General features: G+C 57.9%; 3 protein-coding genes and 2 non-coding genes across 7 annotated transcripts in view; 3 read left to right on the forward strand and 2 right to left on the reverse strand.

Moving 5' to 3' along the window:
* Window positions 1–14,832, forward strand: part of NDUFS7 (NADH:ubiquinone oxidoreductase core subunit S7) — a 102,142-nt gene extending 87,310 nt beyond the window's left edge. The window contains exons 2-9 of the mRNA XM_051811018.1: window positions 11,479–11,501; window positions 11,683–11,719; window positions 11,956–12,024; window positions 12,367–12,481; window positions 13,402–13,581; window positions 13,653–13,699; window positions 14,128–14,216; window positions 14,642–14,832. Of these exons, the coding sequence (XP_051666978.1) occupies window positions 11,479–11,501; window positions 11,683–11,719; window positions 11,956–12,024; window positions 12,367–12,481; window positions 13,402–13,581; window positions 13,653–13,699; window positions 14,128–14,216; window positions 14,642–14,739 (658 nt within the window). The 3' untranslated portion in view covers window positions 14,740–14,832. The remainder of the gene's footprint in view (window positions 1–11,478; window positions 11,502–11,682; window positions 11,720–11,955; window positions 12,025–12,366; window positions 12,482–13,401; window positions 13,582–13,652; window positions 13,700–14,127; window positions 14,217–14,641) is intronic.
* PWWP3A (PWWP domain containing 3A, DNA repair factor) lies at window positions 472–9,688 on the forward strand. Of its 3 annotated transcripts, none has more exons than XM_051810928.1 (14): window positions 472–482; window positions 1,877–1,935; window positions 2,282–2,373; window positions 2,627–2,697; window positions 3,114–4,043; window positions 4,629–4,742; window positions 5,164–5,234; window positions 5,710–5,786; window positions 6,199–6,259; window positions 6,508–6,583; window positions 6,892–6,942; window positions 7,393–7,823; window positions 8,479–8,567; window positions 8,803–9,688. In XM_051810928.1, the coding sequence occupies exons 2-14, from the start codon at window positions 1,879–1,881 to the stop codon at window positions 8,876–8,878; spliced, it is 2,196 nt and encodes a 731-aa protein (XP_051666888.1). In that variant the 5' UTR covers window positions 472–482; window positions 1,877–1,878; the 3' UTR covers window positions 8,879–9,688. The 3 variants fall into 3 exon arrangements, with proteins under 3 accessions (XP_051666888.1, XP_051666886.1, XP_051666887.1); XM_051810926.1 differs by lacking the exon at window positions 472–482 and adding an exon at window positions 514–532; XM_051810927.1 differs by lacking the exon at window positions 472–482 and adding an exon at window positions 577–601.
* On the reverse strand, window positions 10,686–10,758 carry TRNAF-GAA (transfer RNA phenylalanine (anticodon GAA)). The gene has a single exon. It is a non-coding gene; the product is annotated as a tRNA-Phe (tRNA).
* TRNAN-GUU (transfer RNA asparagine (anticodon GUU)) lies at window positions 11,208–11,281 on the forward strand. Its single transcript has one exon. It is a non-coding gene; the product is annotated as a tRNA-Asn (tRNA).
* A 990-nt stretch (window positions 14,833–15,822) lies between the features above and the next one.
* GAMT (guanidinoacetate N-methyltransferase) lies at window positions 15,823–17,874 on the reverse strand. Its single transcript, XM_051811001.1, has 6 exons — window positions 17,632–17,874; window positions 16,925–17,070; window positions 16,781–16,844; window positions 16,366–16,433; window positions 16,182–16,292; window positions 15,823–16,088 (listed from the first exon to the last, which is right to left on the reverse strand). Exons 1-6 carry the CDS (start codon window positions 17,813–17,815, stop codon window positions 15,948–15,950), a joined length of 714 nt encoding a protein of 237 aa, XP_051666961.1. The 5' UTR covers window positions 17,816–17,874; the 3' UTR covers window positions 15,823–15,947.
* Between the last annotated feature and the right edge of the window lie 565 nt (window positions 17,875–18,439).

Consider the following 18,439-nt stretch of genomic DNA (forward strand, 5'->3'; position numbering starts at 1 on the left):
TGGACCAGGCTGCTCCAAGCCCCGTCCAGCCTGGCCCTGGGCACTGTCCGGGCTGGGGCAGCCTCAGCTCGGGTGGGAGCGGAGAAGCTTCCAAGGCCCTTCGAGCCCGAACCGTTCCCAGGCCGGGACTCGATGACGTCACATATGCGATGACGTCACACATGGCAATGACGTCACCGGTCCGCTCCCGTGCCGCAGCACCGCCCGCCCTCCCCTCGGAGTGGGCGGGGCCCGCCGCGAACTCTCCAATAGGAGGCGGGGGCAGGCGGGGCGAGCGGCGCAGCGCTCGCTCCCATTGGCTGCGGCTCACCGTGTTTTGGCGGCGGCGGGGAAGGGGAGGGGCGGGGCCGGCGCGACAGGCGGCGCTCGCTGATTGGTCGACGTAGAGCCATGGGCGGGACCAGGGGAGGGGCGGTCGGGCGGCGCATGCGCGGTGCCTCATGTGGCGGGCGGCGCGCGCGGCAGTGTCGGGAGCGCGCACGGTAACGACCCCGCCCCCCCCCGCCCCGCCGCGGGCCGAGGGGACCTGGGGGTGAGGGGGGGGGGTCTGGGGGTCCGTCCGCTCTGAGGGGGGGTCTGGGGGTCCGTCCGTTCTGAGGGGGCGGGGGGGGATCGGGGGGTCCCTCCGTTCTGAGGGGGCGAGGGGGGTCTGGGGGTCCCTCCACTCTGAGGGGAATCGGGGGGATCGGGGGTCTCTCCGCTCACCGGGACGGCGGGCAGGGGGAATTTGGCGGTCCCGTCCCTTCTCTCAGCAGGGAGAGCGAGGGGGTCCCGACCCTCCCCTCAGCGGGCAGCGGGGCGAGCGGGCAGCCCGTCCTTCCCCTCGCGGGGCTTGGGGGGGTCCCGACCCTCCTCTCCCCTCACCGGCGGATCGGGAGTTCCCGTCCCTCCCCTCCCCTCCCCGGTTTTTTTTTTGGGGGGGGGAATTTCGTCCCTCCCCTCACCGGGGGAGTTTAGAGGTCCCTCCCTGGGTTTTGGGGGGGTCCCACCCCTCCCCTCCCCTCATCGGGGTTTGGGGAGGCGTCTCATCGTTCCCCTCCCGGGGTGTGGGGTGGGGGGCTCCTTCCCTCCCGGGCGGTTCTGGGGTCCCTCCCCGGGGGTGTCCGGGAGTGCGGGGGCGGTTTGGGGGGTCGGGCGGGGCCGGTGGGTCCCGTTCCGGGCGGTGTTAACGGCCCTTCTCCCTCCCCGGAGCCCGCGGCCCCCGGGACTCGGCCTGGTGAGTACGGCGGGGCTCCCTCGTCCTTAGCGGGGCTTTCCTGGAGCCCCCGAGGGCTCCGCGGCCCCTTCGCTCGGGTCATCGCCGCCGATCACGCGGAAAGATCGGCACCGAGCTAGATGGAAAAGTCGGTCTAGCAAGTCGTTTTTAGGGTGTAAATGCCTGGTTTTGGGGTGTAAATCGCTGTTTTCGGGGTTCGGTCGCAGGGAGGTGTGGGTTGGGCAGGCCCACGGTTGCCTCGGTTAATTTGTGACAGTGTCGTCCTCACCCGGTGAGACCCACTGGTGTTCCTGGAATGATGGAATTATTGAATCTTGGAATGGGTTGGGTCGGAGGGGACTTAAATGCCCATCCAGTTCCACTGCCGTGGGCAGGGACACCTTCCTCTAGACCTGATTGCTCCAGGCTGGCCTTGGACACTTCCAGGGATGGAGCAGCCACAGCTTCTCTGGGCAACCTACAGAGAAATGGAATTTAAAAATACAGTTTTGAAGAATGGTGCGGGGTAACATCACTGCAGTGATCCCAAAGCTAAAACAGTAATAACTTTAATAATGTGTCTGATTAAGTCCTGTGTTTCTTTAGAAAGATAAAGGCAAAAGTGGACTAAGGCAGGTGACTCCTTTATTCCCTTTTTTCCTCAGAGTTGCCCTTTTTCAGCCATGGCCGACCCAGAGTTTGTTCTCTGCAAGTGGAAGAGGCGTTTGTGGCCAGCCAAGGTAACCAGGGAGTGTTTGTGGGTAGCACTTGGGACGGGGTGAAATGGAGCAGAAAAGGAGTGAAAGCTCCCAGTGGACATGTTTGTACTTGCCCAGTTTTACACTGGGAAGTGTCCAGGGCCAGGTTGGACGGGGCCTGGAGCAATCTGGGATAGTGGGAGGTGTCCCTGCCCATGGCAGGGGGTGGCACTGGATGGGCTTGAAGGTCCCTTCCAACCCAAACCATTCCAGGATTCCAGGATCCCGAGGCTGCAGCCAGCTGCCAAGGACTGTCAGGCTGTTCCCATAAAAATGTTTTGATGTCAGATCTGTCGGACAAGGATTTCAAATAAGTATTTTTGTGTAGGTTTTGTGCAAAGCTGGAGTTGCTGGGAGCACTCATGTCGGCACCATGGCGAAGATGGGATTTAAAGCTGAAATACTGGGCTTGGAGAAGCAGTTGAGTATCCTTGTTCCTGCCACACGTTTGCATTCCAAGATGTTAAAAAAAGAGGGGGGGGGAAAAAGGAATCCCTTCACCTGAGGATTCCTGTGAGGTGGGATCGTGGATTTACAGAGGGTTTAGGTGTTTAACCCTCCCAAGGACAGGTCTGGGGGGACGAGTATGTTGGGTTTATTGGTGGCTGAGAGCAGAGCTGTTGTGTTGGGGGTGTTCTCTGTGCTGGTTCCAGTGAGCTCTGTTGTGTTTCAGGGTCAGTGTGAGCTCTGCAGACGCTGTTCCACTGACAGAGGAGCGGATCAAGGCCATTGCCTCCAGCCTGGGTGAGCAGGGGCCAAAATGGGCTGCTTTGCCTCTATTCCGAGTGTAAAACAGACACAGAAACTCAGCCTGGGGGAGAATAGCTGTGTTTCACTTATGTAGTTTTGAGGAGCTTTTTTTCACGTTTCTTTCCTCCTTTTCCATCCATAAAATTGGAAAATAGGTTAAACGGGATCGTTTTCCTCTTCCCTGTGGCAGTTTTTTGGTGGGAATGATGAAGAAATGTGCATTTCCCTCAAAACTGGTCTTTGTGTGTCTCTGTCCTTTGCCTTAAGAATCATGGATGATTCCAGTGTTAGAAACTGCACCTTAAACGAAAGGAACTCTCTATGTAAATTTTATATTATTAAAGAAATAATATGTCTTATATCTACAGTAATAAAGATCGTTGCATTTATTGAATATTCTTCTCCATCAGAGCAAAAGAACAACGTGAGTGAGGCTGTGGAGGAGCTGCAGTATCGCTGTTCCCTTAAGATTGCCCTGGATATCCTCACCCAGACTGGCTCAGGCAGACAGGCACCACCTGCAGAAGGGCCAGATCCCGAGTTACCCCGGGGCAGGAGTGTGGGGTCTCCCCCAGCCACCCCCCCAGGCAGCAGTTTGTGGCGCTCTCGCTCTGCAAAGCTGCAGCCTGAGGCTGCCAGGGGTAAAAGGGATCCTGAGAGGAACTGCAACCTGAGGAGTGCCACGAGAACACGGCTCCTGGGAGGCTCCCTCCCTTCAGGGCACAGTGCCAAAGCCCGTGGGGCTGGAATAAACCCTTCCAGGTGTGGCCCCAGGGAGCTGAGGGATGCCCCAGCCCCTACCAGTCACAACTGCAAAGTGCCACAACCGAAATCGTCACCGAGACAGAGGAAAATCCAACCCAAACCAGGGAGTAAAGCCTCCCTTAAGGCAAAGGAGGGGAGAAGTCAGCAAGGGAGGAAAAGATCATGCAGGGATGATTCCCCCCAGGACCAAGCACAGCTGCCCCCTGAGGAGGGGTCTCTGCCTGTCCCCTCTAAATCTGGCACCGTGGAACCTGCCCAAAGGACTGGGACCCAACCTGGAAGGACATTCCTGGATTCCTCTGGTGAAAGCGCCTCAGATGAGTTGGAGAAAAGCATCAGCAGTGAGAGTGAGAGCCTGGCAAAGCAGCTGGATGGCAGGAGGAAGGCAGAGGGTGGAAAACAGCTGGATGGGGCAGGTGTGGCCTCGGGCAGAGACAGGAAATGCAGGAACCACTCTGGATCCTCACCTGGGCCTTCTGGTGCCTTCCCTCAGCCTCAAGAGCAGGAAAACAAGGAGCCCTCACCCCTGGCTGGGAATAAAGCAAAGCAGATGCCTGACTCTGAGGAAGATGAAGGTGGGCAAATCCCCTGGGGAAGGGAAACCTTTGTCCTGTGTGGGTGTCCAGCACTGTAACTCATCTTGGAATCTTGCTTTGCTTTTGGGAGTGTGGGTCTCAAATTGCTGATTTAATCCCTTTTGGTTCAAGTCTTGGAGAGGCAAAAATGCTGATGCCTTTGGTGATGGGGTGGCACTTGGGTTGTGTGGAATTACTTAGGGTTTTCCATGGAAAGCTGTATTCAGCTGCAATTGCTGCCCTTTGGGTTCACACTTATTTTCCCTGCTGCTCTAATTAGTTGAGATTAAATGATGTTTTTAAACGAACGGTGAGCAGGTTGGTGCAGAGGCCCAAAATCAGTCTTATTGCTTCCCCTTTTCCTCTTTTATCCACATTATCAGGCTTTTCCCTGATTAAGGGTGTGCAGGGGTGACAGACCTTTGTGTCACAGGGATTTGTGGTGCTCTGGGTCACTCACACAGGTGGGACCAGACCCTGTGTCCCCTGGGGGTCACACTCAGGTGTGTCTCACCTGCTCTGGGGCTGATCCTGTTCCAGTCCCTCCCCACACTTACAACCCCTGGTTCTTGCTGCTCTTGGCAGGGCTGGATCCCTCTGGGATGTCCTCAAGGGCAGTTTCCTCGGAGAGTTTCCCTCCACTCTCCCCTCTGGCAGATGAAGAGGAGGAGGATTTTCCCTGTGTTCTGTCCTGTCAAGGTGAGCCATCAGCCCCCCTGGGGGAGGTTCCTCAGCCAGGGTGGGCTCTGTGGGCCCCAGTTTGCTCAGCCCTGGGGCTGAGACCCAACCTGCCCAGGAGGGAATCCAGCTGTGTCCAAGCTTGGAATAAAGTGCACTTCCTGGATGCCTCAGCCTTCTTGCTGCGGCATGGAATGTAAATCCCTGTGAAGCTGGGCAAGGGCCTGGGCCTGAAATTCCTGAGTTTCTGTTCAGAAGCCCCCGTGCTGCATTTTGGGGGGAGGCTGCTGCCCTGTCACCTCAGATGAAACCTGTGAAAGCACTGAAGAGAAACTGCTGGAGTTTCTCCTGGAGAAACAGCCTGGAGATGGACGAGAGAGGGTGAGATCTGTGTTGTCCCACTGATTTTTGAAGCCAGTTTCCTTTTTGTTTCCCACCTTAGTGCCCCAGTCCATCGAGGAGGGGATGCTGGTGTGGTGCAAGTTCCGGCGGTATCCCTACTGGCCAGCAGTGGTAAGAGCAGCTCCTGCCTGCTGCTATCCTGGTATCCTGCTGAGAAGGAGCAGTTTGCCAGTTCTGGAGTGGCTTTTGCCCTTCCTCACTCACCTAAGAGCTGGAAACGTTAAAGATCTTCCAGTAGGAAAGTTCCAGAGCTCATAGAAGTGAAATTACATCTGACAAAACCACATAAAAAGTAAGTGTGGTTAACTCACACCTGTCTATACCAGAGCAGAGGATTATGCTGTGCCATGGAATAGGACCTTCTTCCCAACTACCAAGAAAGGGGATGGTCCTTGTGCAATGGAAGTGCTCCCTTGGGGTAACTGGTTACTCCTTCCAGTTCAGTTTTTCGTATTTGTGTAGTAAAGGAAGTTGCACAAATAAGAAAAAAGTGAAGTGTGGGGTGTCAGATATCCATGGAAAATGTCTGTGCTTTGTCAGGGTTTGGGATTTTAGGAGCCTAAATGAGGCTGTTTTCTGTCCCCAGGTGAAAACAGTGAAGCGGAAGCCCCGGAGGGCCTGTGTGCTCTTCATAGATGGGACCACAAACGAGAAGAAGAAAGGGTAAAGTGGACTTCAATCACATCCTGAACTTCCAGTTGCTGTTACTGTGTGTTCTGTGCCCATTTCCTGGGGCAGGGCGAGGACAATCCCTTCAGGTTGCTCGGGGAGGAGGGGCTGGGGCAGGGGAGGGTTGCAGGTTGAGGCAGGTCCATGTCCAGGGGCAGGGCTGAGGAATTAAGAACAGAACAAAAAGAGAGGCCCTGGGACACAGCCAGTGTTTTACTTGTGCTGCCCAAACTTCCTGGAAACACAACCTGCCTTTAGCTTTGTTCTAAACCAGGTGTTTGGTTAGAAGATTCCATAGTTTTCACTTAGTCTGAAAACCAAAACTGGTAAAACCTGCACTCCTGGGAAATAAAACAAATAGGGAAATGAGGCAGCTGAGTTGCACCTCTAACTGTGTTTCCTTAAGTTTTTCGGTGTCTCTGAAGACCCTGAAGCACTTTGACTGTGAAGAGAAGCAGGAGCTCATTGTGAGTATCCCACAGACGTGGAACTGCAGGGGTTGGGAGAATCTAGTGGGAATACAGGGTACAGGTGACCAGGGGAGCAGTGTGGTGGGGCTTGGCACCCCCCAGAGCTGCTCTCATCCCTGGGACAGCCATGGCAGGAGTGGATTCATGGTTATTAACCATTTCTGTGACCTGGTTGGTGTCTGAGGGTGGAACTCGTGCAAAGCTGCTCCTTTTGGGGCTGTTTCCCATATTTTCCTGTTTTGCAGGAACGGGCCAAGGAGAACTATCCCCAGGAGATCGAGTGGTGCCTCCAGCTCATCCGGGACTACTGGGTCCGAGTGGGTAAGGAGGGCTCAGCTGATCTCAGCCATGCAATCCCAGACTGGAAGGGGTGGGAAGGACCTCAAAGCCCACCCAGTGCCACCCCCTGCCACGGGCAGGGCCACCTTCCACCAGCCCAGGTGGATCCAAACCCCGTCCTGGGGACACTTCCCCAACCTGGCCTTGGACACTTCCAGGGGTGGGGCAGCCACAGCTTCCCTGGGCAACCATCCCAGTATCCCTCAGGAAAAGGGTAACCCCAAGCTGCCAGCTCTGATTCCTGGGCTGAATGGAAGTGGTGAATAAGTCTCCCTGGTTTGGGTTTTCAGGTTGCCATTCCTTCACCGGCTCCTTCCTGGAGTATCTCGCCGCCGACATCAGTGAGTGAATCCATCACTTCTTTCATTTTATCTCACTTTGGTAAATTTAACTCCAGCATTTACACACGAGTGGGTTTGGCACCAGACCCAGAGAGGGGCTGCCCTCAAATTCACAACATACCATCGTTGCAATTAAGGTTTTAATGAAGTTTTTAATTAAGTTAAATAAATATGGATGGTTTGAGGCAATCAGGTCGTGGAATCAGAATAGTTGGAGTTGTAACTGGTGCCTTCACGTTGTAGACTTCGTGTCAGAGGCAACTCCCTAATCTTTTTTTTTTTTTAAGGCAAATGAAGCTTTTAGTGGTGGTTTTTTAACCCCTTTGCTAAGGAAGGAAGAAAAAATTCTCTCTTACCAACAAAGTTCTTTATTTTCTATTTATATATGTAATTATGGATGTGAGGGCCCTTTGTATATTTAAATAGAAATGCCTGTGGCCTTTGTTTCAGGCTACCCAGTGAGGAAACAGGGACACCAGGGTGAGGTGGAAATGACCTTCCCCAGCACGGCAGAGGAGGATCTTGGAGAGTCTTCCTTGGAAAATTCCCCCCAGAAGCCCCTGAGGAGGCTCCTTCCAGACAGGAGCAGAGCAGCCAGGGACAGGGAGAACAAAAAACTCGTGGAATTCATAGTGAAGACAAAAGGGGCAGAGGAACATCTCCGGGGGATCCTGAAAAGCGGGAAGAAATCCCGCTGGCTGAAGAAGTTCCTCAACTCCTACTGGTACGTGACCCGTGTGGAGACGTACCTGGAGGATGAGGAGCAGCTGGAGCTGGTGTTTGATTACCTGAAGGAGGTTTACAGGGAGATGGACACGACAAACCTGCGCCAGATCCTGGGGGACGGCATCAAATTCATCTCGGACGTGCTGCTGCCTGAGGTCAGGGGACAGGGACAGGGACAGGGACAGGGAGGGAATGAATAATTCCTGTTCTTTGGGAGCTTTGTGAGTCATGTGGAATGACCTGGGGAGAGTTCCCAGAGCTGAGCTGAGCGGGAACACTCCCACCTGCCCACGGCCTGAGTCACTCAAAGGCTGACTTTTAAGCAAGAAAGGAGATGCTTTGAGTAGCTGGTTGCTTTTAAAGGCAGAGTGATCGTTTTCTGGTGTGTTTTAATTACTCCTGAAATGGTTCAAAGCTTTGTTTTGGGGTTTTTATTTTAATTTGGCAAGTTCTCAGGGTTTTCTTGGTCCTCTGTGCGTGAGATGGGGGGAGGGGGGTGGGTTTGCTGGTTCTGTGGTTGTTTTAGATGTTTTTCTGTTCGTCACAGGAATTTTCCCAGGAGAACATTAACTTGTGTAGAAGCAAAATTACTGTGAAGAATATCTTAGTCTGGGGATAAAAACACTCCCCTGGGGATGATACAGGACTAGTTTGTATCATTTATTTAAGAATTTCAGGCACGCAATGAGCAGTTTCATCCAAGTTTTCTAAGTGATCGAGGAACCCTTTTCTCACCTGAGGCAGCTTCAAATCCCTGGTTGTGATTTTTGTTTTGTTTAATGATTGTAAATGAATTAAATGCCTTTCTAGGCCATTATCTACGCCATTGCTGCCGTGTATGACATCGACTACAAGAAGGCAGAAGAGAAGTACATTAAAGGACCACCTGTGACCAAAAGGTATTTTTATTTTCAGTATTCCCTGAGGGTTTTTACCAGTTTACTGCTTGTGCAGGAAGGTGTTGAGTGTAAGGACAGGGGAGCTCCATGTCCTCCCTCCTCTGGGGGTCAGAAACAAAGGATTAGACATGGAAAACATTCTGGCCGAGCTACTCCAACCCTGCAGGCTTCAAATTGTCCAGATCATCCAAAGATGTCCAGGTCTGCCTAAAAGCTTCCATGTTTTTCCTTTCAGGGAGAGAGAACTGTTTGACGAGCAGATCCGGGCCTGGAAGAAGCTCAAGTCGACCCTGGAGCCCGAGGAGAGCTGAGGGTTGGTGGCCCCGGGTGCAAACAGCCAGTGGTGATTTGTATGAACGTGCAATTCTTTCCCAAGCCCCCGTGTGTGCCCCCCAAAGCTGCTCTGGTCTCAGCCCTCCCCGTGCCCCCCGTGCCCAGCTGCTGCCAGCCCGTCCCCCCGTGCCCACCCTGGGGGCTGCAGAGCCCCTGCCCCGACCCCCAGTGCCCTGGGGGCTCTTTTAGCCACACGTGTGCCCCGGGCAGGGCTGTGCTGGAGAGCAGGGCCTGCTCCCTGTGCAGCCAGAGGGGCCTGGCGGGCTCTCCCCTCCTGCTTCCCGTGTCTCCAAGTGTGGGAAATAAAGTTGGTGCCCAGTGCTGCAACCTGAGTCCCGAGGCTTTGGGTTTGTGTTGGTGGGACAGCTGCAGTTCCCTGGGGAGGGAATCCAGGTTTGCTGGAACAAAACCATTCCCTTTTCCTGGAGCAGCGACCCGTTGGAATGCTGGTTTGTTGGCTCTTCTGAGGCTGAGGATTTAGGGAGGCTTTTAATTGGCTTTTTCTCGTTTAAATTCTCAAATTGATCCTGCCCAGCTTGGCTGGAGCTGTGGGCACATGGAATCAGTGTCACCAAGAACTAATTAATGATAAACAGTGATAAATGAGAGATAAAACCCCCTGATTATGGTTTCTTCATGATAATGAAATGGGATCTCTGTGCTTGTCCAATAAAACCCAAGATGATTTGAAATGAAGAAGTTTAAATTGGGATCCAGATGTCTATTCTGGCTCCAGTAATTATCTGAATATATTTTAATTACACTTTTAATTGCTCTGTGCTCTCTAACGAGTTTCACTATGGAATCCTCATTCCCCTTATCTCAAATACCTCAATTACAAGAATAGAACAGGAAGGGAGGGTTTTATTAAAACTTGTGAGGAGGGATAATGAGTTTTAGGGGCTGGGATAAAAAATGAATGAGGGGTTTGTGGAGTTGACTCGGAGCTGTGAGTGGCACTTCCCCTTTGGAAGGGAGAGGTCGGGATGGGGTTTCCTGCCCTTGATCCAGGTGCTGATCCAGGTGCTCTGAGGTGATTCCTTTACATCAACCCCGTGTTCCTTTCTCCATGAAAATCCCTCCAGCGCTGTGAAAATCCTTCTCCACGCCAGTGCACGGAAGCAGAACTCCCACTTCTCCTTGCCTTCACCCCAGTCATGGAATCCTGGAATGGTTTGGGTTGGAAGGACCTTAAAACCCACCCCTTCCCACTCCTGCCATGGGCAGGGACACCTTCCACCAGCCCAGGTTGCTCCAAGCCCTGTCCAACCTGGCCTGGGACACTCCCAGGGCTAATCCTGATTTATCATAACCCTGGCTTGATTTCACATTTTAATCTGTGGTGGTTGGTGCTCAGGGAGGTGCTTCCACCCCATTTTACATCAGATGAATGTTTTTACATATCAGATGAGCCTGTGATATTGTGTGCTGGTGTCTTGGTTCCTTGCTATTAATCAGAGGGCTGAGAGCAGGAAAATGAACTTGCTGGTTTCTGTTCTTGTTCTCTATTTAAAATGGGTTCAGTCTGCTTGTTAGTGACTGTCCAGTGTTAATTAATGCACGTTCCCTCACCTCAGCTGCCTCCTCACCACTCAGGTCATCAACTTACTTATTATTAATTTATTTAATAAAGTTATTTATTATTAGTCCAGTGTCACATCCCACAGTGTCACCCATCCCTGCCCGGGTGAGTGTATTTCCAGGAATGTTAAAACAACCGGGAGCAGCGTTTTTGGGGTGAAAACACCCCTTCTGCGGGGCGAGCCCGGCAGGAAAAGAAGCTTCTGCCGAAACCCGGGATCGAACCAGGGACCTTTAGATCTTCAGTCTAACGCTCTCCCAGCTGAGCTATTTCGGCTGCACGGCCCCGCTCCGCCCCCCCGGCCGTCAGCGCCGGGGCCGCGCGGGGACACGGGACAGGGACACGGGACAGGGATACGGGACAGGGATACGGGACAGGGATGTGGGACAGGGATATGGGACACGGGACAGGGACACGGGACAGGGACACGGGACAGGGATATGGGACACAGGACATGGATATGGGACACGGGACATGAACACGGGACACGGGGCGTGGATGCGGAACAGGGGGGACGCGGCACATGGATAGGGGACAGGGGGGACGCGGCACATGGATACGGGACACGGGGAAACACTCGAGGACACGGGGACACGTGGGACAGGGATACGGGACACGGGGACGCATGGGGACATGGACAAGGGGCACGGAGGGACACACGGACAAGGGGCACGGAGGGACACACGGACACGGGACACGCGGGACAGGGCGGCGGCGGCAGTGCGGTCTCTGTGGCGCAATCGGTTAGCGCGTTCGGCTGTTAACCGAAAGGTTGGTGGTTCGAGCCCACCCAGGGACGGCCGCCCGTCCTTTTCCTGCCGCGATCCCGGGGCCGCCCCGGCCCCGCCCGGTGCCGTTTTACCGCGGGGCCGGCGGGGCCCCCGGAACGGTCGGGCCTGGGGCGCGCGTTCCCCGCCGGAGCGCTGAGGCGGCGCGCGCCGGGCCCCTTTTGGGGGCGCACCGCGCGCAGAGGTTGCGTGAAGGGCTGCGGGAAATGGCGGCGGCGGCGGCGCTGGGCCGTGAGCGGGGACGGGGCGACACGGGGCGGGAGCGGGACGGGAACGGGCACCGCGACAGCCGCCGGGGCACGCGGACGGGGGCCGGGACCCGCCCTCCGCGCGGGGACTGAGCCCAGACGGACCCCTGAGGGGGCTCCGCCGCGGCCCCGGCCGGGCTGAGCCCTCCCGTCCTCTCTTGCAGGTCTGCGGCTGCCCGGGCACGGCGCGCTGGGCTGGCGGTGAGCGCCGGGAACGGCGGGGAGGGAGCCCGGGGCTGGGGGTGCGGGGGGTCCGGGAGGTGATGGGCCCCCCAGCCCGTAGCTGAGCGGCTCCCCCGTGCCGGAGGGCCCCGGGGTGGGGGGTCAGCGGGGGTCTCCTCCCCGGCTGCCCCGTGCCCGGGGCTGTTCTGCCCCCCGGGAGGGGCGCGGGGGGGGCTGTGTCACCCGGTGTCACCCCCGGGTGTTTCTGCCCCCAGGCCCGGCGCTGTGGCTCCTGTTCAGGCTCAGCTGCTCCACCAGACGCCGGCGGCCGATCGTGCAGACAGGTGAGGCAGCTCCTCCCCCGTGGGGTCGGTCTGTCCCTGTCTCTGCCAGGCGTCCCCCCAGTCCCCCGCTGGAATCCAGGGGGAGCTGGAGCTGGGTGAGCCCTGGGGACCGGCAGCCAGGGGCCCACTGTGATCTGGGTATGGCAGAGGGGCTCTGCCTGAGCACCAGACCCCACCGTGGGGGAGACCCCTCTGCCCCAAACCCGGCCCCAGAGAGTGTGGGATTGTCCACCCTTGTCCAGCATACCAAGGATTGCTCAGGGAATCACACAGCTCCCCAGGGCAGTGGCTGATGGTGCAGGGAGGTGATCAGGAGCTCACCCCCTGTGCTGTTCCCTGCAGCGCCGTGCAGGTCCAGAAGAGCTCTGCTGTGGTCCAGAAGAAGTCCTTTGTCCCCAGCAGCCGGGGCGAGTACATTGTCACCAAGCTCGATGACCTGGTCAACTGGGCCCGGCGGGTGAGTCCGGACTCCTGGGATCCAGGGAAACACTGGAGTCCCCTCCTGCTCGGGATAAAAATAGGCTCAGAGCTCCCATGGCAGAGTTACACGGACAGAGGGTGACATTTGGGTCCAGTGACAGAGCGGGACAGAGGCTGGAGGGGCAGGGATGTGGAGCCAGGGGGGAACACGGAGCACTTTGTGGAGTTTGCCCAGCCCCTGCCCCGAGCAGCTGCTCTGCCTGGGGTGAAGGTGACACGAGTGACACTGCCCTGAGTCCAGTGTGCTCTGCCTTAGCTGGGCTGGCCCTTCTCTGGCCACCACTGCCTGTGTGGGGCTCAGGGCTGTCCCTGGGGGGCTCTGACCTGTCCAGGAGGGCTCTGAGGTGGTTTGGGCAGCGTGGGAGGTGCAGGGGAGCAGCTCAGGCTGCACCCACAGCTCTCCCTGTGTCCGTTGCCCCAGAGCCGTGGGTTTTGCTCTCCCACACTTTGAACTTCTCCTGTTCCACTTCCCTTCTGTCTGACGGACTCTGTGAAGTCAATGCCCAGGCACCCCCAAAAGGCCAGGCAGTGGAAGGATTGGACAAAAATTTATTTCCAAAGTGGAGAACACAGGACTCAAAGAACATCAACCATTTCAAACACCAGGCCTGGGGAAAGAACCACCCCCTGTTCCCCTCAGGGCTGTTATCATCCCTGGCCCCCCTCTGTGGGGGCCCTCACACGTGTCTGCAAGGACTTGCCTTCTTCTCATACCAGGGAGAGTTTCCCTGGGACACAGGAGGGGGAAACACCTAAAACCGTCTCTGGGAAAGATTCCTCTCCCAGGCGGGAAGACCCTCCTGTGCGAAACGAGCCCTGAAGATCCCCCGGAGGGGTCTTCACCCTCACAGACCCTTCCCCCACGAGTCACCCGCCCCTGTCCCCGTGTCCCCACAGAGCTCCCTGTGGCCCATGACCTTCGGGCTGGCCTGCTGTGCCGTGGAGATGATGCACATGGCAGCCCCCCGCTACGACATGGACCGCTTCGGGGTCGTGTTCCGCGCCAGCCCCCGCCAGGCCGACGTCATGATCGTGGCAGGGACCCTCACCAACAAAATGGCCCCGGCCCTGCGCAAGGTACCGGCACCTGGGGGGCTTTGGGGTCGGCGGGGGGGACTGGGGTGATCCCAAATATCCCTGTTCCGCAGGTCTACGACCAGATGCCCGAGCCTCGCTACGTGGTGTCCATGGGGAGGTGGGTGCTGGGCCCCCTGTGAGGGGAGTCTGTGTGTGCAGGGAGAGGGAGGGAGGGGGATTCTTTGCTCACCTGTTACTCCAAGCCCTTAAGTTCTCTAAAGAGGCCCCGCAGAGTGGGACAGTAAAGCTGCCTCTGACTGGGAATGACGTGTGTGAGTCACTGGGAGCTGCACAGTCCCCCCAGGGGCAGATCCAGGGGGTTGCAGCTGCCAGAGTCCAGGAGCTTGTGTATGTCCAGAATCCTGGAATTTGCAATTGGGCTCAAAATGTACCAGCCGGGGCTCCTGAAGGGCTGAAGGACCACGGTGTCACTGCCCTGTCCCTCCCTGGAGCTCAGCCAGTGCCCACCTGCTGAGGTCACCTTCCCTTGACCTCCTGTCCCCCTTCTGGGCTGACCAAGGGTCTGACCCTGCCCCTCTCCTGCAGCTGTGCCAATGGTGGAGGGTACTACCACTACTCCTACTCTGTGGTGAGGGGCTGCGACCGCATCGTGCCCGTGGACATCTACGTGCCAGGTAGGGCGGGAGCGAGGGAGTTCTGGGCATTCCCACAGAGCTGGGGGAGGTTTCAGAGGTTTTTCCTGTTTCACACTGTGCTGGTGAAGCTGCAGCAGCTTCAGGGAGCTCTGCTGGGGTTGCAGCGAGGGCTGAGCTGGTGGTGTCGCTGTCAGGGCTGTGGGAGGTGCGAGCTGTGGTTGAGACACACTTTGCCTGGAATCAAAGCATTGCTTTGATAAAGACCTCCTTTGAAAAACACCAGCAATTTAGTGCCTTTAACCACGTGCCTGTACGAGCAGCCTGTGCCAGCCACAAAGCCAGGGGGAAGTCACAGCTTTGGGATAAAGCCCAGGGTTGTCACCTCCCCTGCCGGCTCCAGCTCCGGGCAGGTACCAGCCCTGTGACCATCCATCCTTCCTTCCCCTCCTCTCTCTCTCTCTCAGGTTGCCCCCCTACAGCTGAGGCTTTGCTCTACGGGATCCTGCAGCTCCAGAGGAAAATCAAGCGGGAGAAGAGGATTCAGATCTGGTACAGGAAATAGCCTTTATTTATGTCCCCTCTGCCCCCGGGCACCGCTCACGTCACGCACAAATCCGGGGCCTCACGCGCCTTCAATAAACCTCTACCTGCTCGAGGTGCTTCTCTGTCTTTAATAAATCCCTGTGATGGAAAAACTGGACTGAAAAAACTGGACTAAAAAGCTGGAGCTGAACTTGGTAACACTCAGTGTGTTGGCTTGTGCTCTGAACAACCTGTGAGGGAAGGAGAATGATGTCATGTCACGACATAAAGGCCTTGCCAGAAGCTGGGATGTGCTTTTTAGTTTTATTGGGAAGTTTTGAGACCAGCACATGTCCAGGTGATCCCTGAGCTCTTTCCTTACTCACCAGCTGCTCATGTTGATAATTCCCACACGAGATCTAGTAGATCCATAATATCTGTGTGCACAGGGGCCAGGCAGTCATTTTGTTTGTGTAACTAAGTGAAATATTAGTGCTTAAAATCACAATCTGACTAATAAAACCGAATGCAGAGCTCCTTAGCAGAGTAGGGATAAAGCAGCCTGTCCTGGCTGCATCCCAGGAGTCCGGGGTAAGGAATGGTGGTGGCAGAGTGACAAACACACTTTGGAAAGACAAATAAATAGCTCGGGAACAGAACAGCAGTTTGGGTATTTCATTCCTTTTAATGGACTTTATCCCTTCTGGGGAGAGAGGGAACATTTACTGAGCTGTGAGGGGGTGTCAAGGTCAGGACTCGCTGCCGTGGGCTTTGGCCAGAAGTGTTGGGAAACTTCCCTGGGGAGTTGCTCCGGGAGCAGCCCAAATGCCTCAAAACACCTCAAACTGCTCTGTCTTCCCAGTTTCTCCTGCCTGGTTTGGATTATTTGGCTCGTCTGTGGAAAGGCACCCTGTGGTGTCTCAAAATAATCCAGTTTTTAGAGGAAATGGCTGGTTCTGGAACCCCTTTGGCCAAAGCCCTGGAATTCCAGCTTAATTGAGGGATTTGGAGATGAATCTTCAGTGGAAACCCTGAGAGGACAGAACAGGGTGGGATCTTCTTGGACAGAGCCCAGAAGACCCCTGTGGGGCAGGGGGCTCCTGGGGCAAGGAGCTTCCAGTCCTTTTGTCTGCTGGACTTCCATCCCAAGCCTCCAGCCCTGTCTGGATGGATCAGCTTCACTCTCTCAGCAGAAGGAGGTCAGAGCTTTCGGTCCCTCTGGTCCCCGGGGTCTGTGTCCTGCTCCCCTCAGTGTTTCAGGACGGTGGGGGTGATCATCCTGGGGTGGGAGTAGTACCGGCACTCCCGGGGGGGCTGCAGCTCCATCACCCTCGTGCTGATGTTCTCCCTCTTGAACCCGGCCTGCACCAGCGGCCCCACCTGGGTCTCCTGCGGGAGGGGAGGGAGGGGAGGGAGGAGCAGCCCTGGGTTGGGCTGTCCAGGTTGCAGCGGGGGCACGGCGGGACACAGGGACAGCCTCACCTCAAACATCCTCTCGATGTCGCTGTACCTGCTCTTCAGCAGCTCCCCCCACGAGGTCAGGTTGCAGTAGGTGAGGACCCCCCCGGGCCGCAGCAGGCGGAAGGCGTGACCCTGCCGTGGGAATCCAGGGAACTCGGCACCTCTCCAGGCTCCCCCTGCCCCCCAGCTGCTCCCCACACCTTACCTTGATGAAGTTGAACTGGTGCGTGTGCCACGTGTCCTCTGACAGCGGGTACGTGTCGTACAGGATCCCTGGGGGGCACCGGGACCGCCCGTCAGCTGGGACAGACCCCCGGGGGCTCCAGTGCCAGGGGAAGGCCCCCCTTGACAGCCTGGCTCTGGGTTTTCCTACTGCAGTTTGCCCCCCGTGTCTCTGAGCCTGGAAGGCACCGCCGTGCTGCTCCCCCGGTGTCTCTCCCAGGTCCCATGGGATGGAGGGGGCTGGGTGCCCACCCCACCCTGGCCAAACTGCTCCCCCCCTTTCCACGGTTCAGGGATGTCCCAGCACCCCCCTGCCCCGGGCTCCTGCCTTGCTGTGCACCCCCTTCTGCCATGGGGACCCCACCCAGCCCCTCGCTCTCCCTCTGGGGATGTCTCACCACTGAAGTGCCCGTCCGGCAGCGTCGGCACCACGTCCTCCCACAGCCCCTTCAGGGGCACCACCTGCGGGCAGGGGGACAGAGGGCTGAGGTGAGGGGGGCACAGGCACCCCCCAGCCCTGGCACAGCCCTCCCCGGGCTGACCTTGTGTGGCTGTGCCTTGGCCCACTGCTCCAGGCGCCGGAACACGCCCTCGTTGCACTCGATGATCCAGTGCTCCTGGATGTCGAACTCCTGCACCTTGGAGGCGGCGATGGCCATGCCAAAGCCCACCTCGAGCACGCGCCCACCTGGGACAGGAGGGCAGCTGGGGGGGCCAGGCATCCCCAGGGACACACAGCCCTGGGTTTGCTCTGCCTTGGACCCCCGCCAGCCCTGAATTCTGCCTTGTTCTTTCCCCAAATTGGGCGTTTTTGGGGCAGGTTGGGAGCGTGTGACGCCGCTGGCGCTGAGCTCAGCCCCGTGTCCCTGTCACCTGCTGCCCCCCTGGCTGATCCCACAGTGCCCCTTTGCCCCCACCAAGCCCCCCCAGGGGATCACGGCGGGAACAAAGAACATCCCACAGCGATGCTGCCAAACCCTCCTCCAGTGGCACGTTGGAAACAGCCCCAAAAGCGGCAGGTCCTGGATGGGAGGTGGCCGGACCCCCTCCCCACTCCCCCATCCCCTCTGGGGAATGTGTCCCCCTGACACGAGCACACAAGTGCCACCACAGCCCTGTGCTGGTGGGGGGGCTCTGTGGCCCATGGAGTGCCCTGCAGTGGGGTCCCTGGCACAACATCCCCCCACACCAGTTGCTCATGGAGCAGCCGCACCCCCGGCACGTCCCCGAGCCCGGGGGTCCCCGTTACCCTTGGAGGCAGCCACGGTGGCCAGAGAGTGCATGTAGGGGGTCTCCCAGCGCTCCATCACCGGCTTGCCCAGGATCTCCAGGTGGGCGTCGGGCTCATCGTAGCCGGCCGTGGCCTCGCTCCAGGCTGCCCTGCAGTCCTCCCCCTTGGCGAAGATGGACCCCGCTGCTGCCCCGGAGCTCATGGCTGAGGAGAGACCAGCTGGACAGGCCGGGGAGGGAAAGGGCTGCTCGGCTCTTGGCCGGCTTTAAATAGCTGGAAAGTGCTGAGTGTGCACGGCCGGCTGGGGCCCCTCCGGGGAGCGGGAGCCCTTATCGGGATCGGGAGCCCTTATCGGGATCGGGGTGGGCACGGGCTGCCAGGCCTGGGTGGTCACACACCTGGGGGGCATGGGGGGAACTGGGGGGTGCAGGGGCCGTCCCTGCTCCTGGGGGGCACCGTGCTTGCACGGCTGCAGAGGGGATAACCAGCCCTCCCGTGTGGCCAGGCGGGGAACCTTGCGGGTGGGCAGGAGGACCCCGCGGATGGACGCTGGGACCCCGCTCGTGGGCGCTGCGACCCCAGGGGTGGGCGATGGGACCCCGCGGACGGACCGTAGGACCCTGCAGACCCCCCGGGCGGGCGGTAGGACCCTGCGGGGGGTGTGACCCCCCCGGGCGGGCGGTAGGACCCTGCGGGGGTCAGTAGGACCCTGCGGGGGTCAGTGGGACCCCCGGCCGGGCGGGCGGTAGGACCCTGGGGGGGCGTGGCCCCGCGGGTGGGCGGCACTAGGACCGCGCAGCCCCGCCCCGCTCCCGGACTGCCCTTC

The sequence above is a fragment of the Manacus candei genome, unplaced genomic scaffold (assembly GCF_025592945.1).
Source record: "Manacus candei isolate 608988 ecotype Guabito, Panama unplaced genomic scaffold, ASM2559294v1 h1tg000080l, whole genome shotgun sequence".
Classification (NCBI taxonomy): domain Eukaryota; kingdom Metazoa; phylum Chordata; class Aves; order Passeriformes; family Pipridae; genus Manacus; species Manacus candei.